This window comes from Suricata suricatta, chromosome 11 (assembly GCF_006229205.1).
Source record: "Suricata suricatta isolate VVHF042 chromosome 11, meerkat_22Aug2017_6uvM2_HiC, whole genome shotgun sequence".
Taxonomy (NCBI): domain Eukaryota; kingdom Metazoa; phylum Chordata; class Mammalia; order Carnivora; family Herpestidae; genus Suricata; species Suricata suricatta.
The window spans coordinates 57082656-57105524 of NC_043710.1; the positions used below are offsets into that span (position 1 = coordinate 57082656).

The 22869-nt window shown below is 37.5% G+C and overlaps 1 protein-coding gene across 2 annotated transcripts in view; it reads left to right on the plus strand.

The window, feature by feature from the left end:
* Nucleotides 1-22869, plus strand: part of UVRAG (UV radiation resistance associated) — a 297755-nt gene that overhangs the window by 74265 nt on the left and 200621 nt on the right. For both annotated transcript variants that reach the window (XM_029956114.1, XM_029956115.1), the window contains one exon: nt 1759-1844. In XM_029956114.1, coding sequence (XP_029811974.1) covers nt 1759-1844 — 86 coding nt within the window. The remainder of the gene's footprint in view (nt 1-1758; nt 1845-22869) is intronic.

The following is a 22869-nucleotide window of genomic DNA, read 5'->3' on the forward strand; positions in this document are numbered from 1 at the left end:
CACTGTTGGTGGCAATGTAAACTGGTGCAGCCGCTCTGGAAAACAGTGTGGAGGTTCCTCAAAAAACTATCCATAGAACTCCCTTATGACCCAGCAATAGCATTGCTGGGGATTTACCCAAGAGAGACAGAAATGCTGATGCATAGGAGCACATGTACCCCAATGTTCATAGCAGCAATGTCAACAATAGCCAAAACATAGAAGGAGCCTTAATTAATTAATTAAATTGATGTTATTTCTTTTTTGTTTTTTAAGTTTATTTATTTTTAGAGAGAAAGAGAGGGCACATACATGTGAGTAGGGGAGGGATAGAGTGAGTATGTGAGTGAGTGAGTGAGTGAGAGAGAGAGAGAGAGAGAGAGAGAGAGAGAGAGAGAATCCTAAGCAGGCTCCACACTGTCAGTGCAGAGCCAGATGCAGGGCTGAAACTCATTAACTCTTGAACTCTTGAAATCATGATCTGAGCCAAAACCAAGAGTCAGACATTTAGCCGACTAAGCCACCAGGACCCCCAAATTAATGTTATTTCTTAAATATTTGATAGAATTTATCAATGAAACCTTTTGTACCTAGATTTCTTTTTTTGGGGGGAAGCTTTTCAATTATTTATTCACTTAAAAAGTAGATAACAGGGTTATTCAGATACTGTTTCATTTCAATTTTGTCATGTTGACTTTTTCTAGAGGGTATCTGATTCATCTAAGTTATCAGATTTGTTAGCATAAAGTTGTTCATATTCTCCTAATAACCTTCTACTGTTTCTGGCAATGTGACTTTAATGTTTTTTTTAATTTATTTTTGATACAGAGAGAGACAGAGCATGAGAGGGGGAGGGGCAGAGAGAGAAGGAGACACAGAACCAGAAGCAGGCTCCAGGCTCTGAGCTAGCTGTCAGCACAGAGCCTGACGCGGGGCTTGAACCCGCGAATGTGAGATCTGACCTGAGCCGAAGTCGGAGGCTTAGCCGATGAGCCACCCAGGCGCCCCATGGCAATGTGACTTTAAACAAATGCTTATACTAGCATTGTAGCAAACATTTATATAGTACTTATTACATACTTTTTACTTTACAAACATTAACTCTTCTAATTTCCACAGGAGTTGGTGAGGTAGATAATGTTATCATCTCCATGTTCTAAATGAAACAAACCAAAGTTAAACTAAGAGAGTTAAGGTGCCTTGCTCAAGATTACAGAGTTGGTATATTAAGGGCTTAAATTGTAATCCAGGGGGTTTGGGTCCAGAGTCCTTTTTTCTTGACTTCTGTTTACTTTGCATTTCTTAAGTGACGATGCCTGTTCTAATCTTCTTATGGAATTTTGCTGTATTCTCTCTAGAAATTATCTTTGCTCCTACTACCTTTATTTCACTAAGAAGAAATATTTGTTTTTGGTATTCCTAATTAGAACTTGGAATTACTTTTTTCTGCATAAAAACATTATATATGATGGCTACACATACTTGAAATATTATTGCTAATACTCTTCTTCAGTCACATAATATGTTAAGACTTCTGGGGCTTCCCTGGGAAGTTTACTACAATCTATAATATGAAACATGCCTTCTGTGGGAAAATACTAGAAGATATTTATTTTAAATTCTCTTACCTTTTAAGAATGGAAATTGTGCTTTTCAGAATAACAATTTGAATTTACTGAAGTGTTTTTAAATCATAATTTTCAGAAGACAAACATTAAGATTAATTTTTAACACATATTTTGTTTTATTTTCATTAATTTGTTGATTAATGTCTTTCAGGGTTATTCAAATGCTCAGAAGAATATTCTTCTTCAAGTGGATCAGAACTGTGTTCGCAATTCTTACGATGTCTTTTCTTTGCTGCGGTAAGAGACTTCTTAGACTTCCTGCATTTTCTAAAGAATCTCCCTCATTTTGAGTTTGTGACATTTCTGTGTGAGGAAATGTATGGGAGCTTTAGAAGCTGTTATTCAGGCTTAGCATTTTTTTGTGAGAGCTTCATAAATTTTGTAGCTACAGTGATTTAAGTTTATCTGTTTCACAAAGCCTTTGGAAAGCCATTTCCTTTCTCTGGACAGTGGGAAAGAATAATTGGAAGCCAGTGATCTTAAAACAGGGATATGAGCTGTTTCCAGTTTTCTGTACTATAAAGAGCAGCAACCAGAGGTACAGAATTTAGACTTACTAAAATCTTAACAACTACAGCATTACTGAAAATGCCCTCTAATAGCCCCAGACATGGCTTACAGTTTTGACCTGCTGTTCATCTTAAAAGAATCATCTTTGGCAAGGCAAAGGAGCTTTGCATGAATCTCATGCTCAGAGGCTTAACTAAATGCCTTAACTCTATATTTTCATAATGTCTGGGCTTAATTTTGAAGAATTTCTAAATTTGTTTTTAATTTTCAATGTGGTAGATCATCTGGGACATTTTCCCAGGAGGCAGGCAACCAAAATAAATGTAGTTCAAAATAAAGGTGACAGTGACACTCAGCCTATGTTCACCCTACTTAGATCGTTCATTGAAATTTTATTTTAGCAGTAATTTTCTAATGTTTACATAACACATCATAAATTTCAGACCATTAGACATCCTCAATATATCTACTAGAGAAGAGTCCAGAAGGATGGTTGGACTCTTGTCCAATTGGATGATTATTTATTTTATAAACATTATGAAATGGGCCTATCCTTTGCAAATCTTGAATCTTACTATACATGATAATAAAGTTTGGTCACATGCCTGTGTAAATTGCTCTTAAGAGACCATGATTTCAACTATAGTAACCACAGACATTTGATGACTTTTGATTTTTATCTGAGAAGTACTTTCACTTTGACTTCTTAGGATATGTAAGAAATACAGGATTGGTATCTGGAGTGAAAACTGGAGGTGTCAAAATATATAACTCATATTATTGAGCCTATTAAGTTTGGGAGTACATTGAGGTTTAAGTATTTAAAAGAAGAATGTAGGGGCGCCTGGGTGGCTCAGTTGGTTAAGTCTCCGACTTCGGCTCAGGTCAGATCTCATGTTCGTGGGTTCTAGCCCCGCGTCAGGCTCTGTGCTGACAGCTAGCTCAGAGCCTGGAGCCTGCTTCTGGTTCTGTGTCTCCTTCTCTCTCTGCCCCTCCCCCTCTCATGCTCCGTCTCTGTCTGTATCAAAAATAAATAAAACATTAAAAAAATTTTAAAAAATTTAAAAAAAGAATGTACAGCAAATCGTTTGAAATGTGGGTAAGCCCCTGATATTCCTTGACCTGCCTTCCACAGTGAAATTAGAGTATGGATATTACTATTTTAAAGATACTTTCTAAATGTGAGATGGTGTGATCTTATTAGAGAAATCCATAGAATTAAAAGAAAAATAAATATGAAGTCACTGAAAAGAGGAGGATTTGGGCAAGGTGGCATCATAGAAACTAAGATAGGAAAATAATGAGATAGGAAAATAACTGAAGAAATACTGTAGGATCTTGGGAAGCAACATGTGTAGTAGAGAATGCTTTGGTTAACTTGACCCTGATTTCAATTATCCCTTGTTTATCCAAATTCATGTAACTCCTCTGATTCTTCTAAAAGGTGGAGGCAATCATGTTATAAATTTGTGTAATTTGTAAGCATTTCCACATTTGTTATCTTACTATCTTAGAAGTTTTTGTGTTTGGACATCAGGGATCAGCCTTTGTCTCTTCAGTGTAGAAGCTGAGGTCAAGAGGTGTTAAATGATTAATTTGAGAGCACGCCGCAAGTAAGAGCAGGACTGGAAGCTGTGTGAAGCGTTTCTGGCAAGCGAGTTTTGCAGATCCTTTTCAGAGTCTTACTTACCTTTGTAGATTGGTAGTTATAAAGTTATAAGGTATATAAGTGTATAAGGTATATAAATGTATAAGGTGCACATAGCATGATGACAGAAAATTTTTTTGAAAATCACAGAGCCTTCCATAAATTCAAAATCATCAGATGAATTTGATAGTTGCTCATTCATTTAACATTGATTCTTGCAATGATACATGTCTTGGGGGTTTCATTGCTCAGGTGTTTTTCAGATTCCTCAGGGGGGGTCAGCAGTTTGAATTGCCTTAACAGTGGTCTTCTCATTACCATCGTGTAAATTGCTTATAGCTAGTAACATAGATGTATTCTTTTTTTTTTTTTTTTTAAATCAGATCAAGTGTCTTTTTACACAACCAAATTACCTGAGCCCAGAGAGTTACTCTGGAACTAGAAACTTTACATTGTACTTGTCAACATTACGGATTAAGATGGAACTTTCTCTGATAATTCTCTTAGACATTAGTAAAGAGTAAACATCATTGGGGCGCCTGGGTGGCTCAGTCAGTTAAGTGCCTAACTTTGGCTCAGGTCATGTTTCATAGCCCATGGGTTCCAGCCCTGTGTCAGGCTCTGTGCTGACAGCTCAGAGCCTGGAGCCTGCTTCAGATTCTCTGTCTCCCCCTCTCTCTGCCCATTTCCCATTCACACAGTCTCTCTCTTTCTCTCTCTCAAAAAGAAAAAACAAGAGGAAACATTATTTATCTGCTAAATTAAAACTTGTTTTCTCATGTTCTTGCTATGATTTATGTAGAGTGCTTTCTGGGAAATTTAATTTTGCATTGATCAGTTTTGTATGGTTTCCCTTCTTTTAACTTAGACAACATTGTACCAGGATGGAGTAATTTCAAAAAATAATGTGTTTTTCTTTCCCTGATTTTTTTTTTTGGTATATGAAATTGTTACTTCTTGATCTGTAATTTTATGTGAAAACACAGTCAATTCTTTGATATCACTTAACTTCACAAAATTCTCAGTGCCATTTGATGTCAGGACTAAATCCAGATCTCTTGATTCTGTTTTTTGAGAGTATATTCTAGTTAATAACTTTCATTATGTTATTGTGCAACTAGGATGCATTTATTTCTTCCAGTTTTTAAGTGTGAATGTCACAGAAAAATAGGAAATCTTGACTAAGGCAAGGATTTTGCAGCACCTACGACCGGAGCATTAGAAGCCATTCAAGTGAATGTGTTGTACTGTTTCATAGGAAAATAGTGACCTGAGGTTTTATTCTGAGTTTTCCTTCAGTAGTTAAAAATGTAGGCTAATTTCAATGTTACCAAAGTAATAGCAGCTCTTTCCAAATTTACATTCAGTGTGTGATGGTAATTAAATTTTTGCTTCTCTAACCTTTGGAAATGCCTGGATTAAGTGTTCTGTTTAATTAGGAGCCACTTTACCCATTATATTTGATACCTTAAATTAGGATGTTCACCACAAGGTGTCAATGTTGCTCTTTGGCACTTGAACTTTCACTTATTTTATGGTTTTGAATTGAGGAAAGTTGGGTTATAAATTACAAGTGAGCATTTATTTTTAGAAGTTAACTTTTTTCCCCCTCTATTATTCCTTCTAGGTTAAGGAGTTCCTAGGCTTACTGGATAACTCTCTCTTTTCGGTTCTGTTGATTTTTTAAAATCCTGTTGGTGATATGGAGTTATTGAAAGATTAGAAAGAGAAGGAGGGACATGGTTGGTGTGCTATTTAGATTTTTAGCTATGGGGACAACATGGGGTCAGCGGGATGAAGGCAGGAGATGTCTGTAATCCTGTCTGTTCTCTGAGACTGGAAGATTACTTCTGATTTTTTTCCTCTCCTACTTCCTCAAAAAAGGTAGCGCTACTGTAGTGAGATGAGTGAGAATCATTTGGTGTTCTTCTGGGACAGTTTCTCTTGCCTCCTCCCCCTTCTTTGCCAGTGTAAGCAGTGCAAGTATGGAGAAGAATCACGGGCCCTCCACCTTCATTTTGCAGTCCTAATACGGTCATAGGCCCAGAGCTGGATGCCAAACTTTGGGCAAATTACTTTCCTTTGGTAGGCCTCAAACTACTGGTGTAAAATGGCAGTATTTTTTCTCTTATGAATATTATGAGAATTAAATAAGATAAAATACTTAAAAGATCCTAGGACAGTTACTGACATATAGTAGACAATCAATACACAATAGTTTTCATTTTCCCCTTTCCTTCCCCCATCTTTGAATTAGCTTTCTTCTCAATGCCAGTGTTTGTTTTTTATATTAGCGTTAGCTTTTTCAACCATCGGCATAATTTATCTTTCTTTTCCTGCTATTCTAATGTCTACCACCTTGCCTCTGCTTTAAATTTTTTTTTTTTTTTTTTTTTTTGAGAGAGACAGCGAGCAGGGGAGGGTCAGAGAGAAATGGAGACAAGAATCTGAAGCAGGCTCCAGGCTCTGAGCTAGCTGTCAGCACAGAACTCGACGCGGGGCTTGAACTCACGAACTGTGAGATCATGACCTGAGCCGAAGCTGGACGCTTAACCTATTGAGCCACCCAGGCGCCCCTCACCTCTGCTTTTAGAGTTACTTTTATAAATCCTGAACAATCATGATAAAATTGTTTAACGGGTATGTCTTTTCTCCGTAGCAACACTGAAAACTTTTTGAAGGAGGGGTTTATTTCATATGGCTATATTTCATTCTCTCTTTCTATATAACTGACAATTCATAGTCATGTTGAAGTTCCCGTGGATGCTGTTGTGACACTGGAGCCCTAGGTAATGTGGGTCCTATGGCTCTTCTGTTCTTCTTTCTGTCCGAGTGCTCTCTTTCATGACCACAGCTGCACCCAACACACCCTCAAATCTGTGCCTCTAGTTCCTTCAGATTTCTGATCTGTATTTTCTATTGTATTTCTGATCTTTGGACGTTTATACTTGCGTGTTCTGTAGGAATCTCAGCCTTAACACATGCAGAGCTACACTCATTGGTGTAATATTTCTCTTCCTTTTCTTTTTCCTGGATGTCTAAGATCCTGTATATCATCATCTCAGGCACCCAAATGAACATACCTCTCTTTGTTCCCATTTCTATTTTCTGGGACTGTTTCCTGACCTCCTAACTAGTCTCCATAGTACCAGTTTTTCCTTCATGCAATGAGTTGCTATTATTTATTGAACAGTAACTTTGTGCCAGGAATGCTTCTCAGTGCTTAGCATTCATTAACTCTCTTAATTTTACAACCCTTGTTGTTGAAATCTATTTCTATACCTATTTAATAGATGAGGAAATTGAGGCACAAAGTAGTTAAGTAGCTTATCCAACGTCACACAAGTAGTTCTTGTTAGCCTGTATTCAGATCTAGAAAATCTAGTTTCTGAGCCCATATTCTTTATTTTTAAAAAAAATTTTTAACATTTATTTATTTTTGGGAGACAGAGACAGATCATGATCAAGGGAGGGGCAGAGAGAGAGGGACACACAAAATCTGAAGCAGGCTCCAGGCTCTGAGCTGTCAGCACAGAGCCTGACGCGGGGCTCAAACCCACCAACTGTGAGATCATGACCTGAGCCGAAGTCGGACTCTCAACCGACTGAGTCACCCAGGCACTCCATGAGACCATATTCTTAACCAGTATATTTTACTGCTTTCTAATCTTTTGTATTGCTTTGTACAATTTATCTATCACATTGCTGCCAGAGTAACCTTAAAAAAAATATATATATCAGTTTTGCCTCTCATTGGGCCTAGAAATCTTTGAGCCATCACATACAGGATATAGTCCACAGTTCTTCTTTTTTAAAGTTTCTTTATTTATGTTGAGGGGAAGAAGGGGCATAGAGAGAGGGAGAGAGAGAGAATCCCAAACAGGCTCCATGCTCAGTATGGAGCCCAGTGGAACCCAACATTGGGCTTGATCTCACAACTATGTGATCACGACCTGAGCTGAAATCAAGAGTCGGACACTTAATTAACTGAGGCAACCATGTGCCCCAAGAAGTCCATACTTTTTAATGTGGTATTCAAAGGACATTGCTTTTGTTTTGTTTTGTTTTGTTTTGTTTTGTTTTGTTTTAAGTAATCTCTACCCAATGTGGGGCTTGAACTCACAACCTCGACATCAAGAGTTACCCTGACTGAGCCAGCCAAGCACTCCTCAAAGGACATTGTTTTGAACATTTTGTAGGGAATAGTGTCCTTCTTTCAAGTCCTCCTACCATTGCCTATGCTATTAGTAGCTAGCATTTATTGAGTACTTACTGTGTTATAATTAGTTCTTAATTGTCTGATCCTCTCTCCTGTTATCACCCCAAACTGAAGGATCCTTTAGGCAGAAATCTCGTTTTATTGGTCCTCGTATAAGCCCTATCACAGTGCATCTCTTGAGGAGATGATAAACGTTCTTTTGACCAAATTGAACTATTTTTTCGGTTACAGGGTTTTTATTGTTTTAGTTATTGGTTTTGGTTTGCATCTGGCAAAATGAAAGTTGCAAAAAATTTCTAGACCATAATCTAAAAAGTGTTGAAAATGTCATCAGATCTACAAACCTTCAGCTGCCTCTTTTCTTTTTGCCACTGCCCTCCACAAAACATCTGGTGAGATTTCAGGATTTTGTGACTTTTAATCTTACTCTCCTTTTATGGATTTTTCTGAAAGATGTTTATCTGGCTATCTGGAGGTAAATGGTTACTCCCCCTCCCTTTTTCTGCTTTGATAGACAATACTTTATCCTATAAAACTTCAATTTTAAAAGGGAAATGCTAACATCAAATGCATTATTCTTCAGGAAGTGTTTAGGAAACAGATGGGATGAGATGTAGAAGGGCGTTGCCTGGTCTTTAATCTGTAAATTTTGGATATGAGAACCGGCTTTGGTTGCAGGAGAGTCTTTCCCTCTTGCTGCCTAGTGATCTCTCTTTGGTAATGGCAAGTATAAAGAATATAGCTAAGAACCCAGCTGTAAGCAAAAGATATCATAGAATTTATGTTCTAAAACTACCATTTGTAGCAGAGACTAGGCTCTTACTCAGTGTCTGTGTGCTCAGTTTTAATAAATTAGAAGGGGAATTAAGAGGATTCCTGTTAACCTAGACACACTTACAGCAAAGAGCAGTGAGAGCTTGCTGATAATTTTCTCTGTTTGTGTTTTAGTCTTTGATTCTGGAACATAGTTCAGTGGTAAGTCATATTAGCTACTGTCCTACCTTTAAAATAACTGTGTTTGGATTCATAAATAGCACTGTAACCACTAAAAGAAGGGTGGGAAGAAATAGTCCAGCTGTAGAGAGACAGACTAAGTAAAAAAGCATCGTTAGATTACCGCTTCTGTGCGTGTCAGTCCCTTTACCCAAGCACAACTCACAGCTCCATATTGCAGTTCATAACTGAGTTAATGCTGAGAAGTACTTAGTAAACCTAAATAGCTAATGCTGTTTCTGATGGATGATGAAACTGAAGCACAGAAAGGTGAAATGACTTGCTTAGCACCACAGTACAAATACATGTCAAAGCGGGTTTGAATAAGGGCTGGAAATGTGCTGTTCTCTATTATGCCACGTTGATACCAAACCATCAGTGAAATATAAAGTTGTGATTTATTAGAGCCTGTGTCAGAAAACAGGACCACGTGGGTCCCCGAGTGCCCAGCTTCAGAGTCTGGGTCTCCCTCTTTCTCTGCTCCTTCCCCACTTGCACTCTGACTCTCTCAAAAATAAATAAACATAAAAAAGAAAACAAAAGAGAAAGTCTGATGCTCAGGTCTCATCCCAGACACATTCAAGCAGAATCTCTGAGGGCAGACCCTGGGCAGCAGTATTTAAAAAAAAAAAAAAAAAGAAAGAAAACAGCGACACGTGGTAAGTTTTAGAAAGGTGTTCAACCAAAATTTAAAATGAAAAGTTTTGGTATTTAATATAAGCTTTGGTTAAACAAAAACAGTATTTATATGTAATAGCACATTTTATTTATTTATCTTTCTCTCCCCCTGCCCCACATAAATATGGATACATATACATAAGTACACTTAAATGTATGTATTCGCAAAAGTAGAATTTTAACAAAATACAGGAATAATTTTAGGTGCCATTTTTTCCCCCTCTGTTTACACTTTGGCTTGTCTTTTTCCTTAAGCCCTTCTCCCCCACTCCCCTGCCAGAAAGCCACTAGCCTGAATGTTTGTTATCTCCACCTAGGATAAAACCTGGTCCCCGGTGGGATGGTATTTAGGGGTGGGGATTTGCGGGTCTGCCCTCTAGTGCCCTTATAAAAAGCCCCAGGGGAGATACCTGCTCCTCACACCATCTGAGGTTATGGTGAAAAGATGACTGTCTATGAACCAAGAAGCAGGCTCTCACCAGACACCAACCAAGCAGGTGCCTTGATCTTGGACTTTGCAGCCTCTAGAACTATGAGAAATAAATTTCTGTTTATAACCTATCCAGTCCATAGTATTTTATTATAGTAGCCTGACCTACGATGCCACCCAAACATGGAACACATATCCACATGACCCATAGTCACCAACTCACCCATGTTAACAATTTGATGTATGTCTTAATTTTTTTTCCATGATCCTTATATATATGTCATGGATATCACTGTATACACACCTACATACATAGTATGTGTGGTAACAGTTTTAACTGCTGTTTTACAAAATTTTAGTGGATATTATATACACGACTCTATATATTTTTCTTGTTCGGTATTCCATGTACAAATCTCTTCAATTCACTCTTTTAATGTTTTCATAATAGTCCATGATGGAGGTGTACCATATTTTTCAACTATTACCCTCGTTGATAGGTGTTAATATTTACTACGGCTCTGGTTTTTTGTTTGTTTATTTTGCCACTATGCACAATACTGCAGCAAATTTTCTGTATATCTGTATATCTATATCTTAATATTTGTGATGTATTTATTTCTGTAGATTAAATTTCCAGGAGTAGAACTTCAGTCAAAGGGCATGTTTAGTTTTTAATATTCAGAGATATCAGATTGTGTTCTCAAAGAGTGCAAATAATATATGGCATTATTCCTTATCCTGAATCTCTGCTGGCACTGAGAAATCATTTTTTGGTGTTTTTTATTAAATCTCATTAGCCTCAGTATAAGCTTCGTCTGAGCTACAAGGGACAGTGAACATCTTTTCTTGAGTTTGTTATCCGTTTAAGTGTATTCTTCTGTGAATTTGCTTATTCATATACTTGATCTGTTTTTATTGAGTTACTTGCATTCTTTTTTTCATAAAGTTTTAGGAGTACTTTTTCCAAATCTATCAATTATATATTGACTTGGTATACCTTTTACAAAAGTTTATGATTTGTAGTATGTAATATTACTTTTTCTTATATATCTTCTCTGAGTACTCTGTCTTGGCTTAAGAAGTCTCTCTTACACTTTGGTTCTGCATATATTTTATAATTTTTCTTGAGACTTCTATTATTTTACTTTTTAAATTAAATCTTTAATACATCTTGGAATTACTCTTAAATATGTTATGTAGATATCCCATATATTGTGAGGTAGATTAATTTTCTTCATAGATGAATATCCAGTTGTGCCAGGACCTATTTTTTCATACTGAATTTAAATACTACTTTTGTCATATATTAAAAGCTCATATATACTGGGTCTATTTATGGCTTCTCTTTTTGATTGTGATCTTTTTGTCTATTCCTTTATCAATCTTAGATTGATTTATCAGGCTGGATGTTTGATATGTTGTGCTATCAAGTAAGGCAAATCCCCTTCTTGCTACTCTTCTTTTTCATAACTAGTTTTGATCTCAGAACTTTTTCTTCCATAGGTTAACTAAGGTTATTTTGTCCTATTCTTTTTTTTTTTTAATGTTTTTTTATTTATTTTTGATACAGAGAGAGACAGAGCATGAGAGGGGGAGGGTCAGAGAGAGAAGGAGACACAGAACCAGAAGCAGGCTCCAGGCTCGGAGCTAGCTGTCAGCACAGAGCCTGACGCGGGGCTCGAACCCACGAACATGAGATCTGACCTGAGCCGAAGTCGGAGGCCCAACCGACTGAGCCACCCAGGCGCCCCTATTTTGTCCTAGTCTTAAAAAAACTTTATTAGAATTTGAATGGGAATTTTTGTATTCATTGGCTTCTTATGTTTTGACATTTTTATATTAGTATTCCCATTTAGACATGGTATGTCTTATATATTTGTTCAAATTTTACTTTATTCCTTCAACAAGATTTTATACTTTTCCTCAGGGACGCCTGGGTGGCTCAGTCAGTTAAGCGTCTGATTTCGGCTCAGGTCATGATCTCACAGTCCCTGGGTTCGAGTCCCATGTCAGGCTCTGTGCTGAAAGCTCAGAGATTGGAGGCTGCTTCAGATTCTGTCTCTCTCGCTCTCTGCCCCTTCCCCGCTCACTCTCTGTCTCTCTCTCAAAAAAAAATAAGAAAATAAAGACATAAAAAAATTTATACTTTTCTTCATATGGTCATGTGCTTTTCTACTAAGTTTGTTTTTAAGTAAGGTATAGTTTTTACACTATTGTATAAAGTATATTTTCCATTTCCATTGCTTCATAGGGAAAAGATATAATTTTAAGAAAATCTTCTATGTCTATAACAAATTATTTTTCTTGTTATTATTGTTTTTTAAGGAAAGCTCTCTTAGATTTTCTTGGCATATACTCATCATCAATAAAATGTAGGTTTATTTGTTCTTTTTCAGTGTTTAGAGTGATTTTTTACTCTTACTTGCATTTACTCAAACTTCTAGAACTTAATAAAATAATGCTGAAAAGTAATGGAGATAGTGAGCATGCTACTCCAGTTCTTGGTTTAATTGAAAATGTCCAGTATTTTCCTGTTCAGAATATTTTTTTAATTTTTGGAAAATATTTTAAATATTTTTTTCCTGTTTATTTTCTGTTTTTATTAGGAATGGATGCTGAAGTTTTGGCACTGCCTTTCCAATTGATTATCAACATGTTTTTCTTCCTTTAATTTATAGCTGTAATAAAGTATGTAGATTTCCTAATTTGCATTATTAATTAGTTATAGGTTATTCTTTGGTGTATAGTATTTGTAATATGCAGTTGTTTTTTGGTGGAGGGGAAGTGGGGCAGGGTAGGTAACCATTTTTCCTCAGATCTTAAATTGAATTGGCAAGCTTTTCATGTTTTTCTGTGACTGTAATCTGTAAAATGATAATAGCATCATTCTTTTTGGGTTGTTTGGAAGATTAAATGAATGAATGTGAAGAACTTAGTACAGTGCCTAAATAACTATATATGTTATGTAGTAGCATCATTATCAACTGAAACACATTAAATACTTTTGGAAATTTTAAATTCTTTAAAAGTTTGTTAGAATTTAGCTGTTAAATCATCTAGTTTAAGTGTCTTTTATAATGTTAATCTTTAATACCTGTTAAGCTATTTGCTCTATCCATTTTTTCCTGCTTCATAGTTTATTCTTGGCAGTTAGGTTTTGCTAAGAAACCATATATTTCCTGTAGATTTTTTAATTTATTGCTGGAATGGTATTGGAGGTATGTATATTTTTATTTTCTAATCAAGCCCATAAACCACTCTAGTGGTTTCATTTCATTTAGCAATATTGTTATATTATGTGTTCTTCTTGGAATTCTGATATTGAAGAATTCTTTTACTGTGTGAGCCAACACAAATTATTTGAGATACCTTTTGCCTTTAAAATGTTAGAGTAAGAACAAAGAACTTAAACTACACAAGTTTAGTGAATTAGGATCTAGTTTATATTGTTCTCAATCTGACATGTACCACCAACTTCACTTAGATACTCAGTAGATATTTGTTAAATTAATGAATGGTTAAATTAATAAATACTGGATAAAATACAACCTAGTTGGTTAATAACTGAATAATAGGTAGGTCTTTGGAGGAATTTTTTTAAATGATAGATCTTTAATCACCTTTCCAAAGATAATACCAACCTTGGATATGTTCTCTCCCAATTATACTATGTTTTCAATATAAAATATCTGAGTATTTAATTTTAGACAAAGCATGTGGTAAGGAAAGTCATGTAAAGGCATCATATGGCATCATGTAAAGGCATCATAAATTAACTCCAATTTATTAAATGAATTAACTGACAGATCTGATAGTCTTTAACTGGGACTTTTTGTAGGCTATTCATGCTGCTAAGTCTGTTTTCTCTAGTATACTAACTGTTCAACAGGGAGTAGGAATGTAGTGGGTAAATTAAATGAGGCCTCTCCAAAACAGTGTTTAGAATTCCTGGCTTGGAGCAATAGTTAATTTTTAAATGTTGTTGGAATAGTTCAGTGTGGAAAAATCAGTGGAAAGAAGCAAAGAGCATACTTTGAGGGCAGGTAAGTATAAGAGTAGTCTTCTGCCTAAGAGAGATGCTGTCTGACGCTCCCCCTGTCCGTCAGTTCTGGCTTGAATTCACAGGACTGCTTTACTGAGACTGCTTTGTTTAAGAAGTCACTGCAAATGATGGCTTTCCCATCACACCCCACATCGCTGCCTTGTAACTTCTGCATTCACACTGGTGCCAGGCGTGTTCCGAGGCAGCCTTCCAAGACTTAGTGATTTCACCCTGATGTCTCTGCCAATCAAAATAACCACTTACCATTAAACATCTACCCCACCCATAACTTGATTTTTTTACTTGCTGTTTTATTAAGAGAACTTATCAGAGATTTTAGGAGAATTAATACGTTATGCTTATCAGGATAGCACATGGCCCTTGAGGTAACCTTTATTTTAAAAGTAGGATATTTTACCTTGGAAGAGAATCTGAGACTCAACACGTTTATCTGTTGAGGAGAGTGAACATAGTAATAATAATAGCTTCATTCCTATAGTTGATCCTTTATGACTGGAAGTACGCTCAACATGAGAAGCCAGATTCTTACTTTGGGCACTTATATTCTATTAGGATAGATTAACAGATACAGCAAGCAAAGGAGTTTCAGTATATTCATTGAGAAATTAATAATTTCTAAATATTTTGTTGGTATTGTGGGAGTAAGTGATAATCTCACCCTTCTGTATGCCTACACACGTGGTAGGGAAGGAAAATAACACGAGTATCTAAAGCATGAAAGGCATTTAAGGCTGAAAATTTAGCATGCATGTTTTTATAATATTCACAATCGCATGCTACTATTATAATTCTATTTTACTGGGAAGCAAATTGCAGCTTGGAAAAATTGAGCTGGTGTGTTTTCAGATATGTCCAATGGCAAAGGCCTTTCTAATGTATTTCTCCGTCTTATGGAAGAATTTCCTGTGACATTTCTTTGTCTCCTTGAAACTACCTAACAGTACCCATACCCTTCCCAATAAAATTTCTTTGGTGATGCACCTGAGTATAAAGTGGGCCAGGCATTTCTCAGAGTCTTCTGGCACCTGCACAATGGAGGCTTTCATTTCCTAGAGCCATCTGAAGTGTACTCAACACACTCATCTCCGCGTCTTCCCATGTTGGAGGTGTTATGTAAAGCCGTCTCTCTAATTCTGTGAACACGTGGTTCCCTTTACTGCTTTTCCCTCTATATGGTTCGTGTGAAGTGATTGGATGGTGGTTTTTCCTTAGTTGGCATCCCTCACTATCTTCAAGCTTCCATCCCTTAAATTCTGATTCTGCAAGAAGCACACTGAGGCACTAGAGGTAAAATGAGTTTGCCACAGTAGCACCAATTATTCGATCTCATAGACTTTTGTTTTTAGTGACAGAGTCAGATATGAACCTTGGAATAGAACTGGCTTTAAACAGTTTATGGGGACATTTAAACATCTGGAGATTTATAATTTATGAAAAACTCAGTGTAAGCAAGAAATAGACTCAACAGCTTTCAAAAAGGAGCTAAAATGATCTAATGCATTAATTAAAATGCAATGTCCATATCAAGTCTTCATGGACATTATGTTCATTAGCTCATATTTGGAATATTCTGTTTAACTTGAGTCCCTGTTTACTCTGATGAGGAAGATCTAGGGGAGGTGGCCCTTAGAGGGGCTTTAAAGCAGTCATATGAAAACTAGTTATGAATAGAAGATATTTAGCTTAGAGAAGTGAGGATCTTGGCTATGTAGTTGCTGCCTTAGAATTAATTTGGCAAAAAATTATTGGGTAATAATAGTAAAATAGACACATTTATTGAACATGTACTATCAGGTAAATCCTCTACAAACTTTATCTCATTTAATCCTCAAAGCAAATTTATGTGACTTATGCTATTCTTTGTTATCCCTATTTTGGTAATGAGGAAACAGATCCAGAAAGGGAAATTGACTTGCATAAGGTTGGATTGTGACAGAGCCAGACAGAGAGATTTCCTTTCCTTTCTCCCATACTGCCGCCCACATTCTATAGAATAAATATGTAGGTATATTTTTCCTTTGGGTAGAATAATGATAGTGCTAAACTGGATCAAGAGTATTGAGGATGGTAGAATGAGTTGTTTGTTTGTTTGTTTGTTTGAGAGAGAGTAAGGGAGAGGGGCAGAGGGAGAGAGAGAATCTTGAGCAGGCTTCGTAGTCAGTGTGGAGCCTGATGTGGGGCTCAGTCCCGTGGCCCTGGGATCATGACCTGAGCTGAAATCAAGAGTTGGACACTCAACTGACTGAGCCACCCAGGAGTCCCATGATTAGTTATTTTAGATAGGGTGATCAGGGAAGACCTCACTGAGAAGAAAATACTTGAACAAAGCCTTGAAAAAGAGAAGGCAGCAAGCTATGTGGTTATCTGTGGGAAAAACATTCTAGAGAACCCAATTAGCAGTAGAAAAGCCCTGAGTGGGAGTGAGCTTGGTTTGTTGCAAGAACAGCTAAGCAGTTAGCCTATAGTGAGCAAAGTTGGCAGAGGCTAGATTGTGAAGTTTTAGATTTTTTCCCAATTTTGATGGGAAAATATTGGATGGTTTTGATCAAGGGAGTGATGTCATCTGATTTTTATTTAAAGAAAATGGGTCTGGCATGGAGAATAGACTGAGGGGAGGGAGAGTGGCAGGAAAGAGATTAGTTAAGAGACCATTGTCGTTTGCAGGTAAGGGGTGAGAGTGACTTAGATTGTTCTGGTAGCAGATGAGGTGAATTAAGAGAAGTGGTATATTTCTGGATGTAATTTGAAAATAGAGTTAGCCAGACTTGCTAGTGGAATCAGTGTGGGTATGTGAGGGAAATTGGACTTAAGGATAACTTCTAGATAATTAATCTGAGCAACTAGGTCAGTTGTAGTGGTATTTATGAAAATACATGCTGTGAGATTCCTGCGGGGGGAAGAAGCAGCAGGGAATGGCAAATCAGGAATATATTTGGAACATGTTGAGTTTTGATATCAGTATTAGTTATGAAGGTAAGGGTGCTGGCAGTTTGATATGCAGTTTTGATATCGAGGTGAATTGGTGCCAGAGATGTGAATTTGGGAATTCTGTCAGTGAAGGTTCAGGGTAGGGAAACATCAAGCACTCTAGATATTTTCATTAGAAAGAGATTTAGTACAGATAATTGGGTGTTTATAGAACCATTAGAGGGCTGGAGGAGTAGAAGTTGGGATGCTGCTACTAGGCTTCAGAGGCACACTACCACTAGTCTTCAAGGTCAACCCATCAAACCTGTGATCCTGTAATCACAAAACTGGTGCCAGTGAAATCACCACTCACCAGATACCTGAGTGAGGACACCGGCTACTGCAGAAACTCCACTGGCGAGAGCCCATCGTTGCTGCTGGCTAAATAAATGGCTTCCGCCTTCCGGATTTTGCTCAAGTTCTTCAACATTTAGGAAGAAGAGGATAGAGCAGAGAACGGGCAGCTAATGAGGTCAAGGGAAATCTAGGACAGTGTGGTGTCTCAGAGCTAAAGTAAATCGAGTCTGCTCAGGGTTGTGCTCTGCTGAAACGAGTATTTATTGATTGGTTAGGTAAGTTGAAGGCTGGGAACTGATTGCTGACTTTAGCAAATTGGAACTCACTGGTGACATGTATAAGAGCATTTTGATGGTGGTGTCAGAGTGGGTGAAGGAGAAAATGGAAGTGAAGAAATGAAGACCAGAAGTACAGACTACTCCTGTGAAGTTTTTCTATCCAGAGGAACAGGGAAATGGTTCTAAAGCTGGGGGGAAATAAGAGGTCCAGGGAACTGTTTTTTGTTTTGAGATAGGGGGTAGTGTCTTCATGTGCTTGGGTAAGTGTGCTATATGTATGTGTATGAGGAGATAACTAATCATGAAATTGGTAAATCTTTTGTGTCAAAAAATGGTGTAAGTAATTCTTACGTGGTGTACTTGGCGCAAAACATCTTTGCAGGTGTCCTACTTTTTATCAGTCTTAGAACGTGAGCTTGACCACTTTGCTCAGTTTTTAAAACCTTCACACTGGAACTGTGACATCAGTTCATAAGTGTGTGGAGGAGGATTAAGTTGGTATTTTGAAAGAGCATCTTGTCCACTGAATCCCCTGGGAAAGGAGTCAGTCACAAAAACAGGTTTGTTGATCTTGCAGGTTGTGTTTTTGTTAGGCTCGATTATAATCTGGCAGAATTTAAAAAATATTTATATTCTTTGTTTAAATAATAAGGACTATTTTTTCAGGTTTTGTTGGCTAATTTCTACTAGTGTTTTAGGTACTGGCCTTTCACTATGGTGTTATAAACATCCTGAGTCTGATGTTATGAGAAATCAGCTATTCTTTATTTGGTTTTTACTTTTTTTTTATGTGTTATGTTATTATTACCAAGTGTTTTTCAGGAACATTGTAAGATAATGCAGAGTTCTCATTTAACCTGGACCCAGTTTCCCCATTCCTAATATCTTTCATTGGAAAGGTTGAGTAGGAAAAACCCAGTCCTCCTGTTTCTCCCTCACTCTCACACCATTGCCCCACTTACAACACTTCTGATACCAGATGTATGTGGGGTTTTCTCACACCAAGCAATTCTGCAACACCATCTCGGCGCCCTACAAATTAACTCAATTCTTACACTATCTCCAAATAGATAGTATCAGATCCGATAGGGGAAAGGCTCAGTCCTGCAAGACTGCCCCCACCTTCAGATTCCAGTCTCAAGTCCATGTTGTCATATGTGCTCCTGACCAACCAGCTAGAAGTGGGAAGTTTCTACAGCCCCTTCCTCTGGTTCTATCAGTTTTCTTACAGTGGTTCACTTAATTTAGGAAAACAGCTTACTTACTGTTTGCTTGCTTATTTTAAAAGGATATGATAAAAGATACAGATAAACATTCAACTGAGATGGACATGTAAAAACAAGGAAGGTGTGCAAAGCTTCCAGGCCCTCTCCTGGTATGTCACTTTCCTAGCACTTTTGTGTGTGTAGCAACCAGGAAGCTATCCAAACTCCATATTACTGGGATTTTTATGGAGGCTTTGTCACATAGGCGTGATAAATTATTAATTTCATTTCCAGCCTCTGTAGGGACAGGGCTGAAAATTCCAGGCTTCTAATCTGGTCTTTCTGATGACTCGGCACCATTCAGGAGCCCACCAAGAGTCGTCTCATTTGAACAAAGATGCTGCTACGTCCAGAAAATTACAAGGAATTTAGGAACTGTGTGTTAGGAACCTGAGTGCTCCTAGTATTTTTATGATTTAGGAAATGACAAGGGTCTTAGTTAGAAGCTTTATGCCAGGAACTGGGGGCAAAGATCAATATACATATTTTCTACGATCTCAACAGTAGAATCTTTGTTATGATTAGTGAACCAATACTTATACATTATTATTAATGAGAGCCTGTACTTTATTCAGATGTTCTCTTCCAGGATCTCATTCTGTATGTATACTGTGTTAAATTTAGTCTTCATGCTGCCTGAGGTTCCTGTTCACTGATACAGTTTCTCAGACTTTTCTTGTTGTTGATGACCTTGATCATGTTAAGGATTGATGGTCGGTCAGGTGTTTTGCAGAATGTCCTTCTATTGAAATGTCTGATGCTTTTATTGTTATTAGATTGGGTTTATAGATTTTCTAACATTCTTGATGATCAAACAGTTAAGACTACATTTGTGGGAATGCATATAGAAACTATCAAGAATTAGAATATAAACCATGGAGCATGCTATGTGATAAACTTTGAGAGTTTGGGATCAGTTAGGTGAAGGGTTTAGTAATCCAGTAATCTAAGAAAAAAAATGTGGACAATAGTTTGAAATAAAATATTACTAGCAACAAATCTTTATTGAGAACCTACTATTAGTAGGACTTTGTGCTACCTGTCAGTCACTCCTCCTTGGTATCAGTTCTGGCAGGAGTTCTGCACAAAAAAAAAAAAACAATAGTAAAGTCATTATCAGAGTGCCGCTTTATGAGCAGATAGATACCCAAAGGAAATGTAATCAGGGCAGCTCTCTGGAAGAAGGCTGGGTGAAAGCAGGTAGTTTAGGCCTAAAGGAGCCTCCTACCTAACACTAAATGTAAATCTTGGCATTTGCATGCTCAAGTGGCATCTTCATGTTGGGGAGTGTGTTGGTGGAGGAGAGACAGGAAGCACTTGTCATCTTCTATGTAACACTGTACGTGGTGATGTCATTGCCTACTTACTACTCTGTTTCTTGCAGTAGATTTAACCTTTTGTGGGAGCAGGGAATCTGGTTTATCTTACTCACTGTTATGGCCTCTGGTGCTTAGTCTATTTCCTAGCACATGGTTGGTGTTAAATTAATAACGAATAAATGGTAGTTTGTCAGGCAGTATAAGAGCAGAAGATTACACCCCGTAACAGCATGTAGAGAGATAGGGAGTGTTTGCCGACATGTTAGATCCATTGTTCCAGATGTAGATCCCATTTTTCAGCTCTAGGAAGCTTTCTTGGACCTCACTTCATTTCCTTTACCTTACTGCATGTAATGAGCATTCTGTGCCCGGACTCTTAGCTTTATTAATTTTGCATTATTATCTTTTAATATAGGTGGCTTCTGGCTCTTCAGTGCTAGCTGCTTCTTTGTTGTTGTTTTTGGAGTGTCCATTCCATGCAGATATGGTGTTAGGTATTGTATATATTTTATTAGCCTATTTAATCCTTTCAATAAACTGCCACAATAGGCAAAGGAGGAAATTGAGGCTTAGGAAAGTTCAATAACTTGTCCAAGGTTGTACAACACTTTCTTGGCACCCTCCAGATGCTTGAGGCCTCTTCTCCTCTATGCTGTTTTTAACAGAATACATTGTCTCATTACAATTTGCATGCTTAATGAAAATCTTTTTATACTTTTTAGACCTCATCACAATTCCATTATGGGTGTGTATGTGTGTGTGTGTGTGTGTGTGTGTGTGTGTGTGTGTGTGTTTGTGTGTGTTTGATCAAAGGATCAAAGTACTAATCCTAGCACTTCAAACTTGGGAGCTGAACAGCAAAATTGGCAAAATAGCCAACTTCAAATATTATATTTTCAAGGCTAAAAATGAATGTCTTACTTAATGATTACTTATATGATAAACTATTATTATAAAACTTTTTTAATAGAGCACACAGAAAAAGAAAGTTTTATCATTGCTCAGAGAATAAAATATACTTACTTAAAATGTGCTAGGCATTCCCGTTTTGATGCTTCAAACATTAAGCTGTTCCCTGTAGCCTTGGAAACCATGACTTATAAGTGCTTGTTTTTAAACTATGGTTTTCTTTTTAATATAAGGAGGTTCTGATGGTAGAAAAAGTTGTCACGTGGAATTACTCTGTGGAGCCACTTGAATAGACTTGAAACATTGTTTATACATAAATAAATTCACGGCTCTGAAAAATATTCTGAAAGGCACAGTATGTGCTGGCATCTGCAAGGCAGCTCATATTTGATACTGAGTTTAGACTACTCAGAGGAGGTGGCGAAAAGGGCCTCTGATAGAAAGCAAATGGAAAAGGCAAGGTGTTGGGCTTTTTTTTTTTTTTCTTCTTTCTGCCTTTTAAGTTTCTTTAAACTTTTCTTGGGAATTCATCAAAAATTTCTTTTCAAAACGAAATTTTTGGTGAGATAAAGTTAGCATGACACAACTATAAATGTTGTTCATGTTACGATGTGGAGGGTTTGTTTCCCCCTTTTAAAAATGTTTTTAATGTTTCTTTATTTTTGAGAGGGGGAGAGGAAAGGAGAGAGGGAGACACAGAATCCGAAGCAGGCTCCAGGCCCCGAGCTGTCAGCATAGAGTCGGACACGGGGCTTGTACCCACAAACCATTAGATCATGACCTGAGCTGAAGTCAGACACTTAACCAACTCACCCGCCCAGGAGCCCTGAGAACATTCTTTATAACCATAGTACAACCATCAAAATAAGAATGTTAACATTAAAACATTACTACCGACTAACTCAAGTATGCCGTTCAAGTTTCTTCACCTGTCTCAACGTCTTTTATAACAAAGGATTCCATCCACGGCCACACATTGTATTTAGTGGTTGTGTCTATTCTCTGTCAGTCTGAAACAGTTCCTTGATTTTCCTTGAGTTTCATGACCTTTGCATGTAGAAAGATTTTAGGCCTTTTATTATTAAAAATTATTTTTTAATGTTTGTTTATTTTTGAGAAAGAGAGCAAGCAGGAAGGGGCAGAGGGAGAGGGAGACAGAGAATTCGAAACAGGCTCCATGCTGTCAGCACAAAGCCTGACATGGGGCTCTAACCCACAAACCCAGATCGTAATCTGGGCCAAAGTCAAATGCTCACCCAACCCAGGTGCCCCTAAGGCCATTTATTTTGTAATGTTACCCAATTTTGATTTGTCTGATGGCGCCTCACTGAAGAGATTCAGGTTGTCTGTTTTTTTTTTCCATAATATTTTATTGTCAAATTGTTTTCCGTACAACACCCAGTGCTCTTCCCCTCAAGTGCCCTCCACCATCGCCACCACCTGTCTTCCCCCCTCCCCCCTCCCCCCCAACCCTCAGTTCATTTTCAGCTTTCAATAGTCTCTCAAGTTCTGCATCCCTCTCTCTCCCCAACTCTCTCTCCCTCCTCCGCTCCCCCTGGTTCTCCATTAGGTCTCTCTTGTTTTCCTGCTAGACCTATGAGTGCAAACATATGGTTTCTGTCCTTCTCTGCCTGGCTTACTTCACTCAGCATGACACCCTCAAGGTCCATCCACTTTCCTACA